Here is a 20,710-nt window from a genome sequence, read left to right as displayed (position 1 = left end):
ATCCCGCCTCTGCCAACATGAAGCATGACTGTTAAGTAGTACCATAGCAAAATGGAAATATTGGCACTTCACCATTCCTCATGATTATGGATGCATGTTTGAAATGTCACAATAAACAAAAATTAAAATCTCAGTCACTATTACTTTGTGGCAGTTAAACATTTGAGAAGAAAAACCTGCCAATATAAATGCTATAAAAGAGAGTACTTGTATGCTGGATCCAATGGCCAATATTTAATTATTTTTCTCTAGGAACTTTGAATTGGATGCTTACAAAAAATTACACCAAAATAATTTCGTTTACTATGATTTTATAAATTTGCAAAATCCAATAAGGTTGATAGACAAGGTAATATGTGGCATTAATGTTTTAATTTGATTGCATTACAGCATGGAGAAAGAACCAGCAGTTGCTGTGATGGAATATTTTCAATGTACCGTACTATATATCTTTTTTAATCCAGAATTTTCAAGGAAACCGCTGTCCACAGAGTGAAAATGCCATTACAATTTTGATATTCTTGTAGTAAGTATATTTGGGATTGATTACTTTGTAGTCATTATTGAAAATATATTTTAAAAACCATAAAAGTAGTTAGTTGCAATTTTGAGTATGAAATTTTGTTTACAGAGGCCAAGTTAGTACTGACACCCATAGCATGAAAATGTACACTTTATAGGATAAAAAAAAAATCAAATTTTTACCAGTAGCTGGTCATAAATATTATATATGTGCTCAAGTAATTTTCCAAGTTTGTTTAGTTAAAACAAAACCTTGGCCTGTGCTTATACAACTAAAAGAGTCTAGACACAAATCTATAATGATGTCACATGCAATTTGTATGGTGTGGCCATGATGTTACAGAAGGAAATGTTTTAACGACACACTCAACACATTTTATTTACGGTTATATGGCATCGAACATATGGTTAAGGACCAAACAAATATTGAGAGAGGAAATTCGCTGTTGTCACTTCATGGGCTACTCTTTTTTTTTTCGATTAGCAGCAAGAGATCTTTTATATGCGCCATCCCACAGACAGGATAACACATACCATGGCCTTTGGTGTACAGGGATCGGTCCCAGACTGACTGCGCATCAAGTGAACGGTTTACCACTGGGCTACGTCCCGCCCTTGATATTGCGGTCTCGATCTCTATTTCAAGTCTAAGAGTCTAGACTGAACATTTTATCAGCATGGGGCCTGATGGCAATGCAATTTTCATTCTCAGGCAATAAAAAAAAGAAATAAATGTTTTATTTAATGACGCACTCAACACATTTTATTTTACGGTTATATGGCGTCAGACATATGGTTAAGGACCATACAGATTTTGAGAGGAAACCCGCTGTCACCACTACATGGGCTACTCTTTCGATTAGCAGCAAAGGATCTTTTATTTGCACTTCCCACAGGCAGGACAGCACAAACCATGGCCTTTGTTGAACCAGTTATGGATCGCTGGTCGGTGCAAGTGGTTTACACCTACCCATTGAGCCTTGTGGAGGATTAAATCTGGATGCCTCGACTGGGATCCAAACCCAGTACCTACCAGCCTGTAGACCGATGGCCTACCATGGCGCCACTGAGGCCAGTATCTCAGGTAATAGATACATGAATAGAACACTGACAAGACTGAAACAATTTAGTTAACAATTTCTTTATTCCCAAGATTGTACTTTTATTTGTGTGATTCGATATTACAGTCAGACCTGTCAACCCTCCCGGATTCCGCGGGAGTCTCCCGGTATTTGATCAAATTTCCTATCTCCTGTGCGGGAGACAGTTTCTCCTGTTAAATGACATTTTTGTAAGCATAAAAAAAAAATCGATCCTCTTTTGTCAAAATAACAGAAGGGAAGTAACTCTGCCTTTTTTTCTCATTCGGAAAATGTCGACTACTTTCGGTTTCCGAGAATGTAACAGGCCGAATTGTCCCGACTGTTTAACCTTTGCCGAAGTGAGAATTGTGGGATAGCCTATTTATATTGTTAAAAAAGCACATGGAGTTTATAAAATGATGTGTTATTATAATGTTTGTTGTCATCGTAATGGCTACGAAGCGTGTTGCCGCTAATTAAACAGGCTGTGTATTGACATTCAGTGTTGCCATATAAAAAAAAAAAACTATCCAATTTAGTTCCAATAGCCGATGATAAGATTAAAAATCAATGTGCTCTAGTGGCGTCGTTAAATAAAACAAACTTTACTTTTAATAACACCTCTGAATTGTAAAATGTCTTCCCACTGGATTACATAATGCAACTATGACAAATCTGAGTTGACAGCGATACACACGATGCATGTTAAAATCACATGTCACAGCAAGACAACGAAAAGACCAATTAGCTGTATAAACATACTTGTGTCAGTGAATTTTGTATGTTTGTGTGCGCAGCAAGAGATCTTTTATATGCGCCAAAATGTTGGTTATAAGGGTACACTTCAAGAAATTATTTTTGTACAATTAAAAAATGTTGTTTGACATTGACATAAAGTTACTCACGGAAATGGGTATAATTCCGGTATATTTCACACGATGTCCGTAAAGAGGTTTTACTTATGATTAATGAAAATACAATGTTTATTGCATCATTATAATGATTTTAAATCAGTACCACGCCACCGTTCCTCATTATAGTAAAAACTGAATATTAATTTATAAGATTTATATAAATTTGTCTTTGGTATTAGGTACACTAACCACAAATGATAATGTAACGCAACCTGTAAGGCTGTAAGTGTAATACCGTAAATGTACTAATTAAATTTTTTATTTCTTGTTCATGTTCTTAACATTTTTGGATAAAATATTTTTTTTGTTTAAATATGTATTAAATCATAATAATATTTAAACTTAAAAAAAAAAAATAATAATAATAATATTTTTTTTTTTTTTTTTTTAATGCCAAGATCTAAAGTTAAGAAGTATATATGACATTATAAAGTATTCATATAACTTATTGTAATAATGTTTTTTTTAAATCTTGCGATTTTGGGTTAAATTGTGTGAATTTAATAAATCTCCTGCTTTTTGACCAAATCTCCTGCTTTTTCAACACACACCTCCTGCTTTCTCTTGACTAAAGGTTGACAGGTCTGATTACAGTGGGCAGCAGTCTTCACTATCAGATTCACTTTCAAGTAAGTTCATGCTTTGAATTACCAGATACGCATAAGGTATACTTGTTACTACAGGAACTGTTTATTTTTATATCAAACAAAATACTGAACAGTCTAATATCATTTTACATACATGATTTATTAACAGTAAACAAATTTAGCAAACTCGACAATTGTGGTCATCAATTAATTAACAACAAAATAACACAGTTGCTGTAATATTTTAGCACTAAAGAATTAACAAGCAAATACCCAGTACGTAATTATGACCAGTCTCAAATTAACGTGGATTTCTTTTGGTATCTCAAAATCATTGTTTTTACATAGCCAAGCATACAGGTACAAACATTAGACACTGTAGAAATTAAACCGGAAAAAACAATGTTTAACTTGCAACCTTAGAATAAGACAAAATTCTGCCCTTGTAACAAATAAGTTCACCAACTGGAGATTAAAATATTACCAATCTTTACCTCGAAGGATCCAAAAAGGGAAGTAACTCTCATTAAACCTCAGTATACATGCAATACGCCACAGCTTTCAGTGTCAAATTGCCATTGAAATGTTTTTATTTGACGACTATGAATGCATACGTCAGTCATGGAGTGTCACCCAAGTACGATTGCTTAAATGTCAATAAACCTAGTGCCGAGACCTCCACTAATTTACATCTAATTTGCAAAAATATCACATACTTTGATTGCACTGAAAAATGTAAGATATTTATATGATAAATGATTTTTTTTTTTTTTTAAAGCATTGAATAACCTCTCCATTCAAATGAATTATAACTGATGTGACAATTTGAAAATAAATACAGCAAAGCGAGTATGGTAACAAACATAATGGCGGAGAAAATGTTATGTAAACCTTTAGTGAATGTGAGTGTTTTATTGGTGTACATACTCTATGAAAATTCAAATGAAATGTTATGTAAAACTTTAGTGAATGTTGAGTGTTTTATTGGTGTACATACTCTATGAAAATTCAAATGAAATGTTTTGATGCACACAAGACCAGCTTAGTACTGTATATATTGCCTATTGTGATTATACTGTGTACATAATTCTCATGTGATCACTTCAAAACTTAAGGTTTTAAAAGTTTACCATGTTAAAATAAACCCACAAAAATCAAATATATTTTGTTGCAGACAAGACCAGCCGAGTACATTGTCTATTGTGATGACAGTTTGTACACATTCCTTATGTAATCACTTAAAATCAAAGGTTCTAAAACTTTACCAAATTAAAATAAAACCACAGAAACCAAATATATTTTGTTGTTTGTGATGTTAAATGTTATTTATTTAGCAACATTTTAATGCAAAATTTGCAAGCCAGTATAAGTAAACTTTATTATCCACATGGTTCAAAATAAGTAGGTTAATAATAATCATACAAATCCTGACACTCGTTTCGTAAAATCAGTATGACACACAAGCTCTGAAAATAATCTCTATATATCATAACAGAATAAAATACGACTGGAGGCATACAATTGTGCAATTCACAAACATCTTACAGACACTAATATTTTGATTTACTGTATCAGTACACTATCAATAAATAAAGTGTATAACACATGTAATATAACTGCCATCAATGTTCTTTAATTTTAGCTTTACCCAATGGTATAATCTCGGTAAATAAGAGAGTACCGAAGAAAACCAAAATGGCACCTATAGTGTGGTAAACTGTAAAAGGATTTTGGAAATAAAGGACTGAAAATATTAAACTGATGAATTTCCTGAGAGTGACAACCAACGTGACAGTCAATGACTGACATTCTGTGGTTAGGATGAACACTGATCGAATACAAATATATCTGAAACAAGGTCAAGGAAACCAAAACTAGTGTATAGTGATGATTTATATTAAAAAAAAAAAAAAAAGTATCAAAAATGTCTTTATATATTATTATGTGAAAAGAAATGAAAATTATAGACAATTATAGATCTCTACATAAAGAAAATGGGATGTGCATCCATAACAACAAACATCTAAAAAAAAGAAATAGAAAGAAATTTAGAAAATTTGTTTCTAATTTTCATTATTATTCATACTTACCTACCGTAGTACTAGCGCGTGAAAGAGATAAAACAGTCTCTTAGTGTTTTGCCGGAGATTTCTAGTACGCTCCAAATAGAATTTCAAAGCCCGCACCGGACAAAGAAGTCTATCATAATTATCCGCAAAAAGCGTACGAGATAAACACTGAATGATGGCCGGAGGAAACTCTTCCCATGGCAACTGGTTCTTAGCCATGAAAACAGGATCAGTACGTAATGTAACTGACCCGTCCGTATTGTAATCCACCAAATCATGCAAAAAAGCATGAATCTCACTAATACGACGGCAAGCCGCTAGTGAGACCAGAAACAAAATTTTCCACATCAAATGACGAAGACTGGCGAGTTTCAGAGGCTCGTGGGGCTTGCCTTTGAGTGCATGCAGAACCAGAAAAACATTCCATTTAGGCAAAATGGAAGGCTTCTCAACCGTGTTTTGCAACGACTTAAGCAAGTCATGCAACACAAGATTCGTTGAGAAATCTTGACGTCCACACTGCCTCAAGTAGTGAAAATGGACGACCGGTGACTTCTCACTGTTTGAACCTTCAGCTGTCTTTCTTGGACAAGAACCAGAAAGTACTCAGCTAAGTCATTAACAGTAGGCGACAAGGAATCCATGTCCCTCTCAGTCGCCCAACGAACCCAAGCGCGCCAGTGACACTGGTAGACCCTCTCCGTAGACTGGCGCTTCGAAGAGGAGACGAGCTCAGCAACCTGTTTAGAAAAGCCTCGGTTTTGGAGGGAAACCCCGACAACCGCCACGCGTGAAGTCGCAAAACCTCCGGCTTTGGATGCCACTCTGTCCGACACAGTCTCTGAATGAGCAGATCGGGTATCAACGGCAACTGCACCGGCTCCTGCACTAAAAGTGATAGGAGCGGAGGAAACCAGGCTTGAGCTGCCCAATTCAGGGCTACAAGCGTGACACGACAAGGTTGCTGTCTGATCTTTGCCAGAACCTTGCCAAACAGAACCGGAGGGAGAAAGGCGTAAAAATCCAGTCCCGTCCAGTCCATGCTCAACGCATCGTACTCCAGTGCCAGTGGGTCTGGTACCGGCGATACAAACACTGGCAACTGACTGTTCAGGCGAGTGGCAAACATATCGAGTTGAGGACTCCCCCACAACTGAAGAACTCGATAAGCCACCGTCCGGTGCAACATCCACTCCGTCTGAACCGGGGAACGACGACTCAAAGCGTCCGCCAAGATGTTCACGGACGAAGGAATGTGTTTGGCCGATAACACCACTCCCCAATTGTCGCACCATTCCAGAATCTCCAAAGCCGCAAGCCTCAATGACAGGGATTTGGTGCCTCCCCACCGATTGAGGTACACAACAACCGACGTGTTGTCTGACCTCAACAAAATTCGACGATGTCGAATAACAGTCTTGAAATGGAGACAAGCGCGACGCACAGCTTCCATCTCCAACAGGTTGATGTGACGACTCCTCTCTGAAGGAGTCCACACCCCTGACAGATGTTGATCCAAAAGGTGTGCACCGAACCCCTCGAGGGAAGCATCGGTAAACAGGACCAACTCTGGAGAAAGTGGGTGTAAAGGAACGGCCTGGGACATACACTTGTCCACTAGACACTCTTGGATCGGAAGAATGAACCAAGGCCCCAATGGTATCACCAAATCCCAAATGAGACCATCCCACACTCGGGACAAATGCCATTGAAGCGGTCTCTTGAACCGTCTGAACCGCACATTCAGTGCCACCAGCGATTCGAGATGGCCTATCAACACATGGAGCATGCGCACTGACACACTTTGCTCCACCAGAAGAGGCCTCCACAAGGTTAAAAACCACCCCGAAATAAGTGAAAACCTGCGTTGGCACTAATTCCGACTTGACCCAATTGGGAATAAACCCCAATCGGAGAATCATGTCGATCACGAACTCCACGCCCATGAGACATGCCGTCTGTGACGCCGCCGGAATTAACCAATCGTCCAGGTAATTGTGCATCTGTATACCCAACAGATGTACACGCCCCACCACTGCCTTTACTACCCGAGGAAAGACGTGAGGACTTGTGGCCAATCCGAACGGCAGAACTTGAAACTCGTAAGCTCTGCCGTCGTAGAGGAACTGTAAGTACTTCCAAAAATCCCGATGGATTGGAACATGCAGTAAGCGTCCTTCAAATCGATGGACGCCGCCCATTCCCCCACCTGAAGCAAAGTGCGAACAGACTGAACCGTCTCCATCTTCATAGATGGAATAATGACGTAAGAATTCAGCGGCTTCAGGTTTGGAATTGGTCGCCACTCGCCATTCTTCTTCTGGGCAAAGAACAGATGGGAATAAAATCCAGGAGTGCCCAAATCTACCTCCTGGATGGCTTTCTTGTCGAGAAACTCGACAACCATCTTCTCCACCAGTACTCGTTTGTCGACAGACACCACAGGGATCTGATAACTGTCAAGAAAAGTCGATTTCTTAACAGGTGGCGGCTTAAAAGTAGACGCCGCCTGGCGCTTACGAGCAGTTCGGGACTGAGCAGCAGGGACGAATTTCGCCGCTTCTTGGTCCATGACCAAGTTAAAATTGGTCCCAAAAAGTAAGGTTTCCCTTACTGAGCGACTACGAAAGTAGGTTTTAACCACACCCATCACTCTCAGTCCCGCTAGGTAGTGATCCCGACGCAGAAGTAGACTGTTGGCAAAAACATGCCCAGCAAGCTGAGCGACGTGATGAGAGGCTTTAGAAGCCACCAACAAACAACCCTTAACCATCAGCGGAAGACCCATGACTGCTTTATCTAACCCAAATAGGAACATACCTAAATGATTATTGACTTGAAAAAGAAGTTTAGATAACCTCTCCAAAGTCTCTAAATCCGTGAGTGGCACACTGACATTAGTAGATGGGTGGCAGTCTGCCTTCACCCTAGCGGAAACGACCGCTGGATGTGAAAGGAAGGACCTCCCAATGTCTTATACGAAGACAAAACCTTCGCCGCAGATAACAGTTTCCCGGTAGCCAACGCTGCCGGAAACTCTTCCATTACCGCCCCCCAAAATACGATTGCTACCTGCAATCAAAGCATCAATCTAATCTCCGCAAGAGATTCATGTGCCTCGTGCGCTAACGGCAAGCTGAAATCCTGCCGCAGAGCGTCCGTCGCTAAAGGCCGGTTTCCAAACGAAACACCCTTGTAAGACTGAACAGCCTCCTCCGACGGAATTGCATCCGCGCACACCAGTCGGACCTGTTCCCGTACAAAACCAAGAACCACCTGGTAATCATAATAGCCGTCTGGCGTATCATCAGCAAAAATGGGAATCTCATCGAGCACCGAACCTGGTGCCGACCCTTCCCCCGAACCACACACTGATTCGAGGGGAAAATCCTCTTCCGAAGAAGAAATTTTCTCAAAAGACGCGCCATGCGCTGACCGTAACAGAAACGAAACTGCATGGGCAGGACGATGCGGACCGGCCGAATCCGCGAACTGGTCCAACCCCGGCGGTGGAGGGACTGGTATAGGCGATTCCCCTAGCCAGGCCATGAAATTCTCAAAAAGAGAAACATAGTCCCCCCACCCCGAGAGTCCGCCCCTGAGGGCGACCTGAAACCACCGGACCCTGAACGAAAGGTTCCGCCCACGCAGTCGAGGGATAACGCCTGGAACCTCTACCCCGATCTGACAGGTCCGGATTGACCATCGGTGTAGACACAGGCGCACCCAAGAAAGCTGCAGTTTCCCTGATCCCTGCCGAAGCAGACAACGGGACTGGTGGTGTCGGTTGAACCGGACCGTCAGGAAATTCGTACACGTACGAATCCTGCACTGAATTCTGAACCCAAAATACCACGTGTGGATTAGCCAACCCAGTTGATGTAGCCACATGCGAACGATCTAAAAGTTGATGACGCTGTACAGGCGCCCCAACAACAGAAGGGACGCCCACTGGCGTCGCACCCGAAACAACGCCATCCAGCTCCGTGACTGAGACAACGTTGTGAGACTCGATCACTCGATCACCGAAGTACCGCCGAAAGAAGCGTTGGCCGAAACGGCGCCCTCGGACGCCATGACCAACCCTCCACCAAAAGTCTGGTGAGACGAACGGCGCCGCGAAGCGGACTTCATTCTAGAGCTAATCGACCCCTCCACAGAAGGACTGATAACCCTGCCCCCATCTGCAAGATGGGAGTCAGAACTGAGAGACACAGTCGTTCCTGCCACGACTGCACTCCCTCCGACTGACGCCCCCGTTACAACCGTAACAGGCGCCGCCTCCACCGACGGAGGCAAAAGCAAATGCCCAGGTGGAACGGAGCCCGACCTAGAAGAAACCTTCGGCTGAAGCAGGGAGCAATAGCACCCCTTCCGCGCCAAGCGGCGGTTCGGGTTTACTGGTATCAGCATGAAGATGGCGAACAGACGAGGTGGTGCCCTTGCGCCTACCACTTGTCCGCGAGCTCTTTGAACTGGACACCGACTTGCCGACCGACGGCAAATCGGTATGGAGCACGACCCCGGAGGTTGCCACTGTGTTCCGCCCGTCCCGTTCATGTCTAATCATCCTCTTATGCTCGGCGTCTTTTGACAGGTTCTTAGCCTTACCCCACATGGCGGGGGACCAATTTACACAGATATGACACTGGCGTTCAAAACAACAAGAACGACATGCCCAACATAACAAATGCTGATCAAACTGGGGCAGTCGTTTCAGACAACCCCCCTCGGCACACACAAACCAACCGGTTGGAGCTCAAGGAAGCCGTGTCAGACATTAACCCCCCGTGTAAATCACCCAAAAGACCTCGTATGACAGAGTAAAACAAAATTACAAATTAATAAACAATTTGACAATTTGACAAAAAAAAAATACTACAGAACTCGAACACGACTGCAATGGAGGACTGCAGAATAAAAAAACGAGGATATACGGTCTACCCATTCGCGGGTGTAGGTTATACATCCGGCAAGGGGAGATAATTCTGCAGTGGAGGTTATAACTCAGGGTCGTATAGCATTGTTGTTGTGCTAGTACGGTAAGTTGAATAAGACTAGTTTTATTTAACGACACACTCAACACATTTTATTTACGGTTATATGGCATCAGACATATGGTTAAGGACCACACAGATATTGAGAGAGGAAACCCACTGGCGCCACTTCATGGGCTACTCTTTTCAATTAGCAGCAAGGGATCTTTTATATGCACCATCCCATAGACAGGGTAGTACATACCACGACCTTTGATATACCAGTCATGGTGCACTGGCTGGAACGAAACATCTAAAAATTATGGTCCTGGGGTACATCAATCACCAAATGATTAAGAAAACTGAATATGATGTTCTGATTTTTAACTGTTCAGCATAAAATATACAGTGCCTTTTGAATTCTTCCTTAACATGTTTGATAATTACCAAACATTTAGAAAAACTAAATATGATATACTTTTTCAACTGCCTAAAAGGTTTTTTTTTCAACAAAATATTTCATAACTTGGTGGGTTGACTTATAAGAGGGTAATAAAATTACACAAAAACACTAGTTTGGTGACAATAATGGTAGTTAAACACTGAAATATTTCATGGGAGGACTCGAAAGGTTTTGCAACTAGGTATGGTTTATTGGCTTCTTTGCCTGTTGATCTTGGCTATAAGTCAAATCCCTCATTTCAAGCCCTGAAAATGAAATCTTTGTTTACCAGTTTATTAGCTGACCCATGAAAAATAGACAATTATTTTAGGACCTTCAGCTTGGCACATTCTTATTCAAATCTCCTTCCATGAACTTGTCAAATTAAAACCACAATGAACATTACCGATAAGTGCCTCTTACTGATAATTGTTTCTAAAACGATGAACTTTGCCTTGAATGATGACATGGATACTTACACGCTCAACGCACTTGCCCTGTTTACGAACCTTAAGCATGTAAAAGTTAATATTTAAAAGGATACTGTGTAATATTATTGAAGATGAGGAAAATCCACATTTTTGGTATACTAAACTCCAGAATGGGTATTAACACAGGATCTGAAAAATAACCAAACAGCTTTTATATATCATAAACATTTCAAAAACACATATTCAAAAGTCCTTTCTCAAAGAAAGAAATGTTTTTATTTAACGATGCACTCAACATATTTTATTTATGGTTATATGGTATCAGACATATGGTTAAGGACCACACAGGTATTGAGACAGGAAACCCGCTGTCGCCACTTCATGGGCTACTCTTTTTGATTAGCAATAAGGGATCTTTTATATGCACAATCCCACAGATAGGATAGCACATACCATAGCCGTTGATATAACAGTAATGGTGCACTGGCTGGAACAGGAAATAGCCGAATGGGCCCACCTGATGGCTATATCAATGCAAAGTGGTCTGTTATCTCGCTATTTATTGAATGAACAAAGACCATCAATAATATGTATCAAATCTCTCCAAAACATAGCCTCAGGAGTTATTTCCTTTCTTGATATATTGCACTACAAAAATTATTTTTCACTACTACAGAAAAGTAATAGGGGAATATGACTTGTTTCTAGTTTTGAGAAATAAAACGTTTTATAAGAAAATAAGTATTATTACCTGAGCTGTTTAAGAGTATTACGTGATTGTAAATATCTTTGGCAAGGAACAAAAAAAGTGGAAGTGGTAAACAGTGCTGAAAGTAAATAAAAAATACAGTTTAAAGGACTGTAACTTACACCAAATTAAAATTAACACAATGACAAATGCAACCCTTTCCTTCTCCCCCCCCCGCACTGAGTCAAAACAAATTTTCTTTTTTTTTCAAATGTATTTTCCCAGAGGAGCATGACCAACACCTAAAAACTCTGCTCTTGACAGTCTAGTTACCCACCACCCCTGCACAAGAACTTGAAGTAGCAGTAAAGGGTGTATACTACCAAATCAAATCCCATAGAAGACAATAGTAACATATGTGGCTAAAACTCGTATCTGCAGCGTATCAATCGACATAAACACCATGGATATAAATACTACAAACCCCTCACCATTAAAGTGAATCAGAAAACATTGTGGGTCATGCTGCTCATTTCTGAGATAACGGGTAGTGTTTATGACTACCCTAGTCCTGCACAAAATTTGAGTACTTTTTTTCACAGGTACCCCGTACATGTTTTAAGCATACGGCTACTTGACACAGTGGTACTAGATGAAATAAAATTACATACATTTTTTGCCCAGATGAAACTATTTGTTTTTACAACCAACACACTCACATTTATCACCAATCACAGGACTTGTGGTGTTCACTTCTCTATCAAAAGTTAGGTGCACATCAAACTTTGACCCAGCTGGAAGTTATTTGGTTTAGTACTACCTAAAGATTTGTCAAATATCAGTTTATGCTAAAGCAGTTAAATTTTCTTTCAGATACATATTTTTAACTTTAAAGCCTGCTGTATGATTTGCAGGTCAAACAAGGCTATAAGTCCACTGATTGGGAATCGAACCTACAACCCAGTGTTCAGCTGGGGACTAATTCATTAAACTCTTGCAACTTTGCAATCTGACAGTGCAATGGTAAAAGACCAGCAAGGAACATGTGATGTTGTTTAAGACATTCTTAAGAGAATTTGTAAATTAGGTACAAATGGATGGTGAAAATGGAAAAGTCCATCAACATGTAAAGTGTATGCATCAGCAGCAATACTCACATTGTAGAATAAGGCCTCACTAGGGTGTTTTCCAAACTTCTGGTATGTCTGTTCTTGAAATATTCCCATCCATGCGGTCATCATGAGGCAAAACACTAGCATACCTAATCCTGGGGGAAAATAAATCTTTAATGACACATTAGCACATATTAAAGCATGGCTATTTGGTATCTAACAAATGGTTATTACTTTTAACAAATAACCAGTAAGAAACATTTTATATGTACTTTTTCATAGACAGGACAATACATACCACAGCCTTTGATGTACCAGTTACTGGGATGGGAAAAATTGCAAGAACAATACATTTTTGTTGACAGATTAAATTTAGGACATAATTTACATGCTCATAACAGGCTATGTAAAATGAAATGTGTTACATAAAAACAGTTTGGAAAAAGTAACCCAAAAATGGACTATGCAAAATTTCAATTCTTAGTGGCTGGAACCTAACTTGATTACAGGATTCAGTATATACAAACTGAACCCGATGGTGAAAATAAATTAGGAGAAATAAATTTTCTGCAAAAATAATTTGACGGTCACTATTTTAAAACATCATTTATTTTGTTTGGCTACAAAAAGCAAAATTTGGCAGCATATTTTTTTAACACAATTCATACATATTTTTAACAATATTTTAAAACCATTTTAATCCCTAAATTATTATTTTTCAAATACCAACAAATAAACTTACCAACAAGCCATATGAGAAAATCATACATTACATCTCCAGTGTGGTTTGGATGAGATTCCTTAAAGATAAAAAAACCCAAATGTTTATCAATAATGTTAAATGGTGAAGTGTGATATAAATAACAACAGCAAAACATAAAGTACACACATCAGACTTCTACATCAAGTCTCTTGTTCTGTTGGGAAAGTTCCTCTTACTTTTTACTTGTCCATTCTGAAAGGTGCTGGTCCTACCTGAATGTTTCTGTTAAAAGAATCAAGCACTATTTCAATGGTCTCATTATATGTAAGCCACAAAACACGAATCCATGAATAAATGATATTTTTGTCAATATAATACACTCTGTCAAAAAAGAAACGCATAGGCGAAATATTCATGGAATTATTTCTTTAATACAAAGTGGCATGTGTACGCCAGCGCGACCAGGAGCCTCAGACACTTCCGCAACTGTCACATGCACTGCAGGAAGAATGGGCTAGGAATCCACGTGCCCAGATTCAGAGACTCATTCAGTCTATGCCAAGGAGATGTCGCACAGTGATTGCTGCTGCTGGTGGCCACACAAGGTACTGATTTCAGCGCCCTCGCGTGACGCTGTTTGTTGACGAAAATGCCTCCACTGCCATCATCCCATAGCAAGAACATTGTCACATATTCATGTCAAATTTGACTGTGTTACGATCATAAATAACAAAATTATGCCACTTTGTATTAAAGAGATAATTCCATTAATATTTCGCTTATTTCGGGTTGAGATCTGGCGATCTTGATGGCCATGGCAGCACATTAATGTTCTCATTCTGTAGGAAATTCATTGTTACACGTGCTGTATGAGGCCTGGCATTGTCCTGCTGAAAGAGTCCTCTCTGTCGATCCAAAATGGGAAGCATGTGATGGCGAAGAATTTCATCCCGGTAGCATACAGCTGTCGGGTTGCCTTGTATGAACACAAGTTCATGTCTGCCGGTGTATGAGATGGCTCCCACATCCTGACACTCCTAGTTGTTGGCAAAACGTTCATTGCGGCATCTGTAAACATGTTGTCATCCATCACGTCGCTGTAGAAGGAAATATTTCCTAAGTTCAACCCCTGTACATTCGTGCACCAGCGAACACACAAATGTCGATGTTGATGTCACAGAACAGGGTCAACATATAGTCTCCTAGCCTGTAAACCAGCTTCTCGAAGTCGGTTCCGAATGGTTTGTGCAGACACCCGTCTCAAACCAGGTATGCATCCAGCAGTGTTTGTTGCTGTGGCAGTTCGGTGACGCAAGTGCAGAACCCGGATGTAGCGATTTTGTCCTGCAGTTGTTATGCGAGGTCTTTCACTTCTGGGCCGGTCTTCAGCTGATTGAAACTGCTGGTACCTGTCCCAGAGACGTGAAATGGTGCTCTGATGGACGTTCATGTGGTGTGCGACTGCTGACTGCGATTCACCTAACTGGAGGTGGTCTATTGCAATGTTTCGATTCAGCAGGCTTAGTCTTGGCATCTTGTAACTTGCCTACGTTGAAATGGAAATGAGGCATCATTGCGAGCATTGCAGCTTTAAATACCCATCACTACCCCAATCTTTTCTCCGAGTTTCATGTGCATTTGCCAAAATCTAACCATTTCACGCCGATTTCCAGCAATTGACACACAATGTGCGTTAAATTTGTTTTAGGGTGCATTTGGGCATGCTGTCCCATTCCAGGAACATTAACAAACATGGTCATTCAGCAACATTGTACAAAACCCCCCCCGATATTTTGTAAAATCAAACACTTTTCTTCTTTCCCTATCACCTATGCATTACAAAAAAACACTTTTCTTCTTTCCCCATCACCTATGCATTTCTTTTTTGACAGAGTATATTATAATTTTCAGTTAAAATGTACAGACAAGTTTTTAGATCAATTTACTTGTCCTACATTAAAAAAAATCACTTGTTCATGGCAAACAAACATACCTTAATTTAAAGCCCTGCCTCTTTTGGGCAACATTTTACAACAACACATTTGAAGTAAGCTCCTTAAAAAATGAAACAAACAAAAATTTGGTTTTAAAGATCCATTCAGAGAACTACACCCTAACTTCAGGAAATATACTTGGACTAAAACAAATCCACTTAAACAAGCGAGGTTGGATTTTTATCTTTTATCTGAAAATCTAATGGCTAACATACATGAGATAATGTTTGAAAATAGTTATCGATCTGATCATTCAGGTGTAGTACTGCAATTAAAGTTCTGTCATTTTCAAAGAGGTAGAGGGTTATGGAAATATGCAGGAAAACAATATCATATTTAGTTTTTAAAAAGAAAACAGAAAATATACTAAAGACTAAATTAATTGAAGAAATTAAACAATTACAAGAAGATGAAAACAAGATTAACTAAAATGAAACAAATTAATAGAATTAAGAAAAAACCCCACTAAAATGGATCGAAGAAGGAGAAAAACCTACTAAATACTTTTGTAACATGGAATCACGTAACTATACTAGTAAGCTAATTTCTAGAATAGAGTTAGGTAATGGACAAATAATAACCATTCAAAAAGATATCTTAGAAGAAACAAAACTATTTTACCAAACTCTCTACTCAGAAGGCAGGGGTTCTAGAATATTTTTAAAATTCACTTGCCATAGGGCCAGTGGATTTGAAAATTCACTGGCCATGGTGAAAAATTCACTTGCCCAATTTTAACTGTTGATAAAACAAAAAAACAACCCAGTAAATTAAAATAATTAACTTTTTAATGTCCATTTTTCATACTGAGATCATGTTTAATCAATTTGTCAATTTACACAACAGATATACTCATTGGGCATGCTTTATGGTTTGTTTAGAAAAATATGCAAATAATTTTCATCAGTTTAGAATAAAGTTACGGTACCTAATTTTAAAATAATTGTTTCCACTAAAACCACCTAAGTTATAAAAAATAATCCATGTTACCGATATATTACAACAATTAACAGCATTATTTATTTACTTATGAATGGGAACTCGCCCCCCCCCCACCCCCCTCAAAAAACAAAAAGAGAAAAGAAACAATTAAGAACCTTTATTAGCATAAAGTGTACATGTATTGCAGTTTAAGGCTTACCCCCACCCCCACCCCCCCACACTCCCCCCAACAACACACACACCATATTAGTAATTTTTCAATTTGGGTACTTTGTTAAATTTATCTATTTCATGTTACTGTGTTCCTAAGCTTTTTAAAAAAAAAAAAATTGCAATTTATGTCATATTTTATAAATTAAATTAATAATTTACACATTTAAAGTATTTGTAAATAGTGACATGCAACCTTTAAAACTAATAGAAGACTGGTTACCGTTTTGCATATTATTAGTATTAGAGTAACAAATCTTTGGATTCCAGTGTAAAAAACAAAATGGCAGCAAAACAATGAACTTTTGTTTTTCCAATGTTTACACTTTATAACTTTAATAAAGTTATATCAGTAGGTATATTGATGTCATGGCTGGATCAGAGATTGCTGGCAGCCAACTATTTGTTAGTGAAATACTGCATACATGTGATAGCAAATCGAAAGAAGTGACTTGTAGATGTTTCTTTTGTTTTCGTAAGATCGTAGGAGGTAGCGTTGTAGATTTTTTTATTTTTTTTTACTTTACCACTTGCCATCGGGATTACACAAAGTAACTTTTACTGGCCCGAATCCAAAAAACACTGGCCTCGGGCATCGGGCCACCGTATTCTAGAAGGCCTGCCAAAGGAAATAAGCAAATTGATGATAACTTTATGGAAACTATAACACACATCAATTTTAACAAACTCAGTAATGATGAAGCAGAAGAACTAGAAGGTGAAATTAGTGATTCTGAAGCATTAGTTTTTCTAAAAAAATATTAAAAATTACAAAAGCCCTGGTTCAGATGGGTTTACAGCAGAGTTTTTTTAATTTTTCTGGAACGATATTATTTTATTATATGGTCAATTAATTAGTTACAGTATAAGCGAAAAGTCAAATGCTAAAAAAATTAGGCGTGATCACTTGTATCTCAAAGCCAAATAAACCAAAACTATTTTTTAAGAATTGGGAGACCAATTACTCTGTTGAATTGTACTCTGGATGCACAGCAAATCGAATAAAAAATGTATTAGACAAACTTATTGCAAGTGATCAAACTGGTTTCATAAAAGGTAGATATATTGGGGAAAATATAAGATTAATATACGATATATTGCAGTACACAGAAGAACAAAATATACCTGGTATGTTATTATTAATATGATATATTGCAGTACACAGAAGAACAAAATATACCTGGTATGTTATTATTAATAGATATTAAAAACTGGATAAAAAGAAAGAAATGTTTTATTTAACGACGCACTCAACACATTTTATTTACGGTTATATGGTGTCAGACATATGGTTAAGGACCACACAGATTTTGAGAGGAAACCCGCTGTCGCCACTACATGGGCTACTCTTCCGATTAGCAGCAAGGGATCATTTATCTGTGCTTCCCACAGGCAGGATAGCACAAACCATGGCCTTTGTTGAACCAGTTATGGATCACTGGTCGGTACAAGTGGTTTACACCTACCCATTGAGTCTTGCGAAGCACTCACTCAGGGTTTGGAGTCGGTATCTGGATTAAAAATCCCATGCCTAAAAAACCAAAAAACCCCTGGATAAAACCCCTCTATAACAATTCAACTTCAAGAGTACTTCAAAATGGACTTTTATCAGAAAGCTTCAACTTAGAACATGGATGTAGACAAGGTGACCCTCTCTCACCATATATTTTTTATTTTATGTGCAGAAATCCTCGCAATATTAATCAGAAATTCTAAAAATATAAATGGTTTAAAAATTAGTGGAGAGGAATTCCTCTTATCTCAATATGCAGACGACACAACTTTCATTCTAGATGGATGTCCCAAATCCCTTGAGAATACCTTAAAAATCCTACATGTACATGCTAATGCTTCTGGTTTGAAGATAAACTATTCGAAATCGAAAGTCATTTGGATAGGCAGTAAAAAGTTCTCAAAAGAGGTTTATCATCAAGTAAGATGGAAATTAGAATGGGGTGCAGAACATTTTGAATTGTTAGGAATAAAATTTTCAGTTGACCTGAAACAAATTACTGCAATCAATTTTGAAATAAAAATTAATGAAATAAAAAATTTAATAAAACTTTGGACTATAGAAAACTGACTGTGTTTGGTAGAATAGTTGTTTTAAAATCCTTAATTATTCCCAAATTAACACACTTACTAATTTCACTGCCTAACCCACCAGACAAAATGATAAAACAAACAGATAAAATGTTTTTTAACTTTATCTGGCAAAATAAACCAGACAGAATAATTAGGTTTTGCAGACTATTTTCAACTAACGCAAAATGAAAAATATTTTTTGAAGTTACTACAAAATTGGGGGAAACTTGGAGTGTTTTCTCTTTTATGGATACATTACCTGTCCTCAAACAAGTGCACCCCCCCCCCCCCCCCCCCCCCCCCCCCCCCAACGCAAGTGTTCTGGTCCGAACATCCCAACAGCCAATGGGATGGCCTAAATTCTTCTACTGCATACTGCTCTCTAGTTCCGGTCACATGACTGTAACTTCCTTCTTTTTCCCTGAGCGCATCGCATGGAGAACAGGAAGTGGGGAGGCTCGAGCAGGATGAAATCTTGAGGACAGGTAATGTATCCATAAAAGAGAAAACACTCCAAGTTTTCTCCATTTCTTTTCACATTACCTGTCCTCGAACAAGTGCAGCATTCAACAGATGGTGGTGGGTGCCGAGATCTGTAGATGCTTCTGATAACTCCCCGGATAGAGGCTGACTAATGGAAGAATTAGGCCAACCATGGTAAGCCCTCCTCATGGGGATGCCCGTCACAGACCAATGCAGGTGATGTTAGTAACAACAACAAGAATGGTGGCATCTGTCAGCAGTGGCAGGTACGGCTCCTAGAACACATGGACCAGGAGGCAGAATGCCACATCTCATGCTGGTTCTGACAGGGTAGGAAGACGTAGCCACCAGGGATGCAGGTGTTAGGTAACCCCCTACATATTGAAGTGTTAGTAATAACAAGCGACAACTTAATGAGGTACTTCGGTCAAAACATTGAACTGACCAAACCCCTGAGGTTTTTTTTGTCAGTTAGTTCAATAACGACAACATAACACATGCAGTCAGGGGTAAAAGTTATCTGGTTCCGGACCAATGCGTAACTGTGCAAAAAACTAAAGTTTAAGCAATCCTCACCTGTCAATTCTTTGGACATGCGGTAGCAGCCCAGAATGTTAGATATCAACGACCCTACAGGATTGCAGTGTTCTCCGCAGCAACAACTGGACCCAGATGATGGAACACCCTCAACGTCTTCTGTGGAGATATCCTCAATGAGTTAGCAAATATGGTAGCCCAGAAACATTAGAATGTGCTGAATGGGTACGAAATACGAACGAGGCCTGAGTAACTGGTTTTTTGCCACAAAGTTCATGAGTACCCCAAGGTGAACTGCATGATGATCTCAAAAACGCACCAAGTCCAGATCAAGAGCATGGAGTTCTGAGCACGGGCAGGGTGGCAAAGTTTCTTCCGAGTCACTTGCAAGGAAGTGATTCGATCACTCATAAGGTGCGGTCCACAATGCTGTACACAAAGAAGTCCCATTTTGGTGGGCGAAAACGGTCACCTGATCTTCAAGGCGAAACCCTTGACATTTTATGGATCTCAGGAATACTCGATAATCCGTTCAGATAGTGACATCACGAACGAGCGATGGAAACGTATCCAGCAATGGTAGACATTCAATTTTAAGGAGTTATGTAGATACAGCAAAGACGAGGTATTCGAATCGTCTGAGGTTTGAGTTTCTGCCAGACACACCATCGGTGAAAACAAAGCCATCTGATATTGTAAGCCGCAAAAATGGCTGCCGTGGACTGAGAAGAAAAGCCTTTCTTCCTCAAACTCTTGGAGATAATGTCCACGCGTGCAGTTTGAACAACTGAGCATGTGGATGGTGTAGTCTGGACATGGGATGCAGCAACAGATGATCCCAGTCTGGCAGAGGTAGTGGATGCGGATCGGCAAGACAGATGAGATCTGGATACCACACCTTGGATGGCCACATCAGAGCAATGAGTAGCAGAT

The 20,710-nt window shown here is 39.2% G+C and overlaps 1 protein-coding gene across 1 annotated transcript in view; it reads right to left on the bottom strand.

Moving 5' to 3' along the window:
• Nucleotides 1-3,244: 3,244 nt before the first annotated feature.
• Nucleotides 3,245-20,710, bottom strand: part of LOC121367775 (UDP-xylose and UDP-N-acetylglucosamine transporter-like) — a 46,017-nt gene continuing 28,551 nt past the window's right edge. The window contains exons 6-10 of the mRNA XM_041492137.1: nucleotides 13,566-13,623; nucleotides 12,869-12,978; nucleotides 11,775-11,850; nucleotides 11,137-11,212; nucleotides 3,245-4,953 (exon numbers count right to left, since the gene is read on the bottom strand). Of these exons, the coding sequence (XP_041348071.1) occupies nucleotides 4,728-4,953; nucleotides 11,137-11,212; nucleotides 11,775-11,850; nucleotides 12,869-12,978; nucleotides 13,566-13,623 (546 nt within the window). The 3' untranslated portion in view covers nucleotides 3,245-4,727. The remainder of the gene's footprint in view (nucleotides 4,954-11,136; nucleotides 11,213-11,774; nucleotides 11,851-12,868; nucleotides 12,979-13,565; nucleotides 13,624-20,710) is intronic.

This window comes from Gigantopelta aegis, chromosome 3, assembly GCF_016097555.1.
Source record: "Gigantopelta aegis isolate Gae_Host chromosome 3, Gae_host_genome, whole genome shotgun sequence".
Taxonomy (NCBI): domain Eukaryota; kingdom Metazoa; phylum Mollusca; class Gastropoda; order Neomphalida; family Peltospiridae; genus Gigantopelta; species Gigantopelta aegis.
Note: the sequence above shows the minus strand (reverse complement) of the source record. Positions and strands in the feature narration are given on the sequence as shown.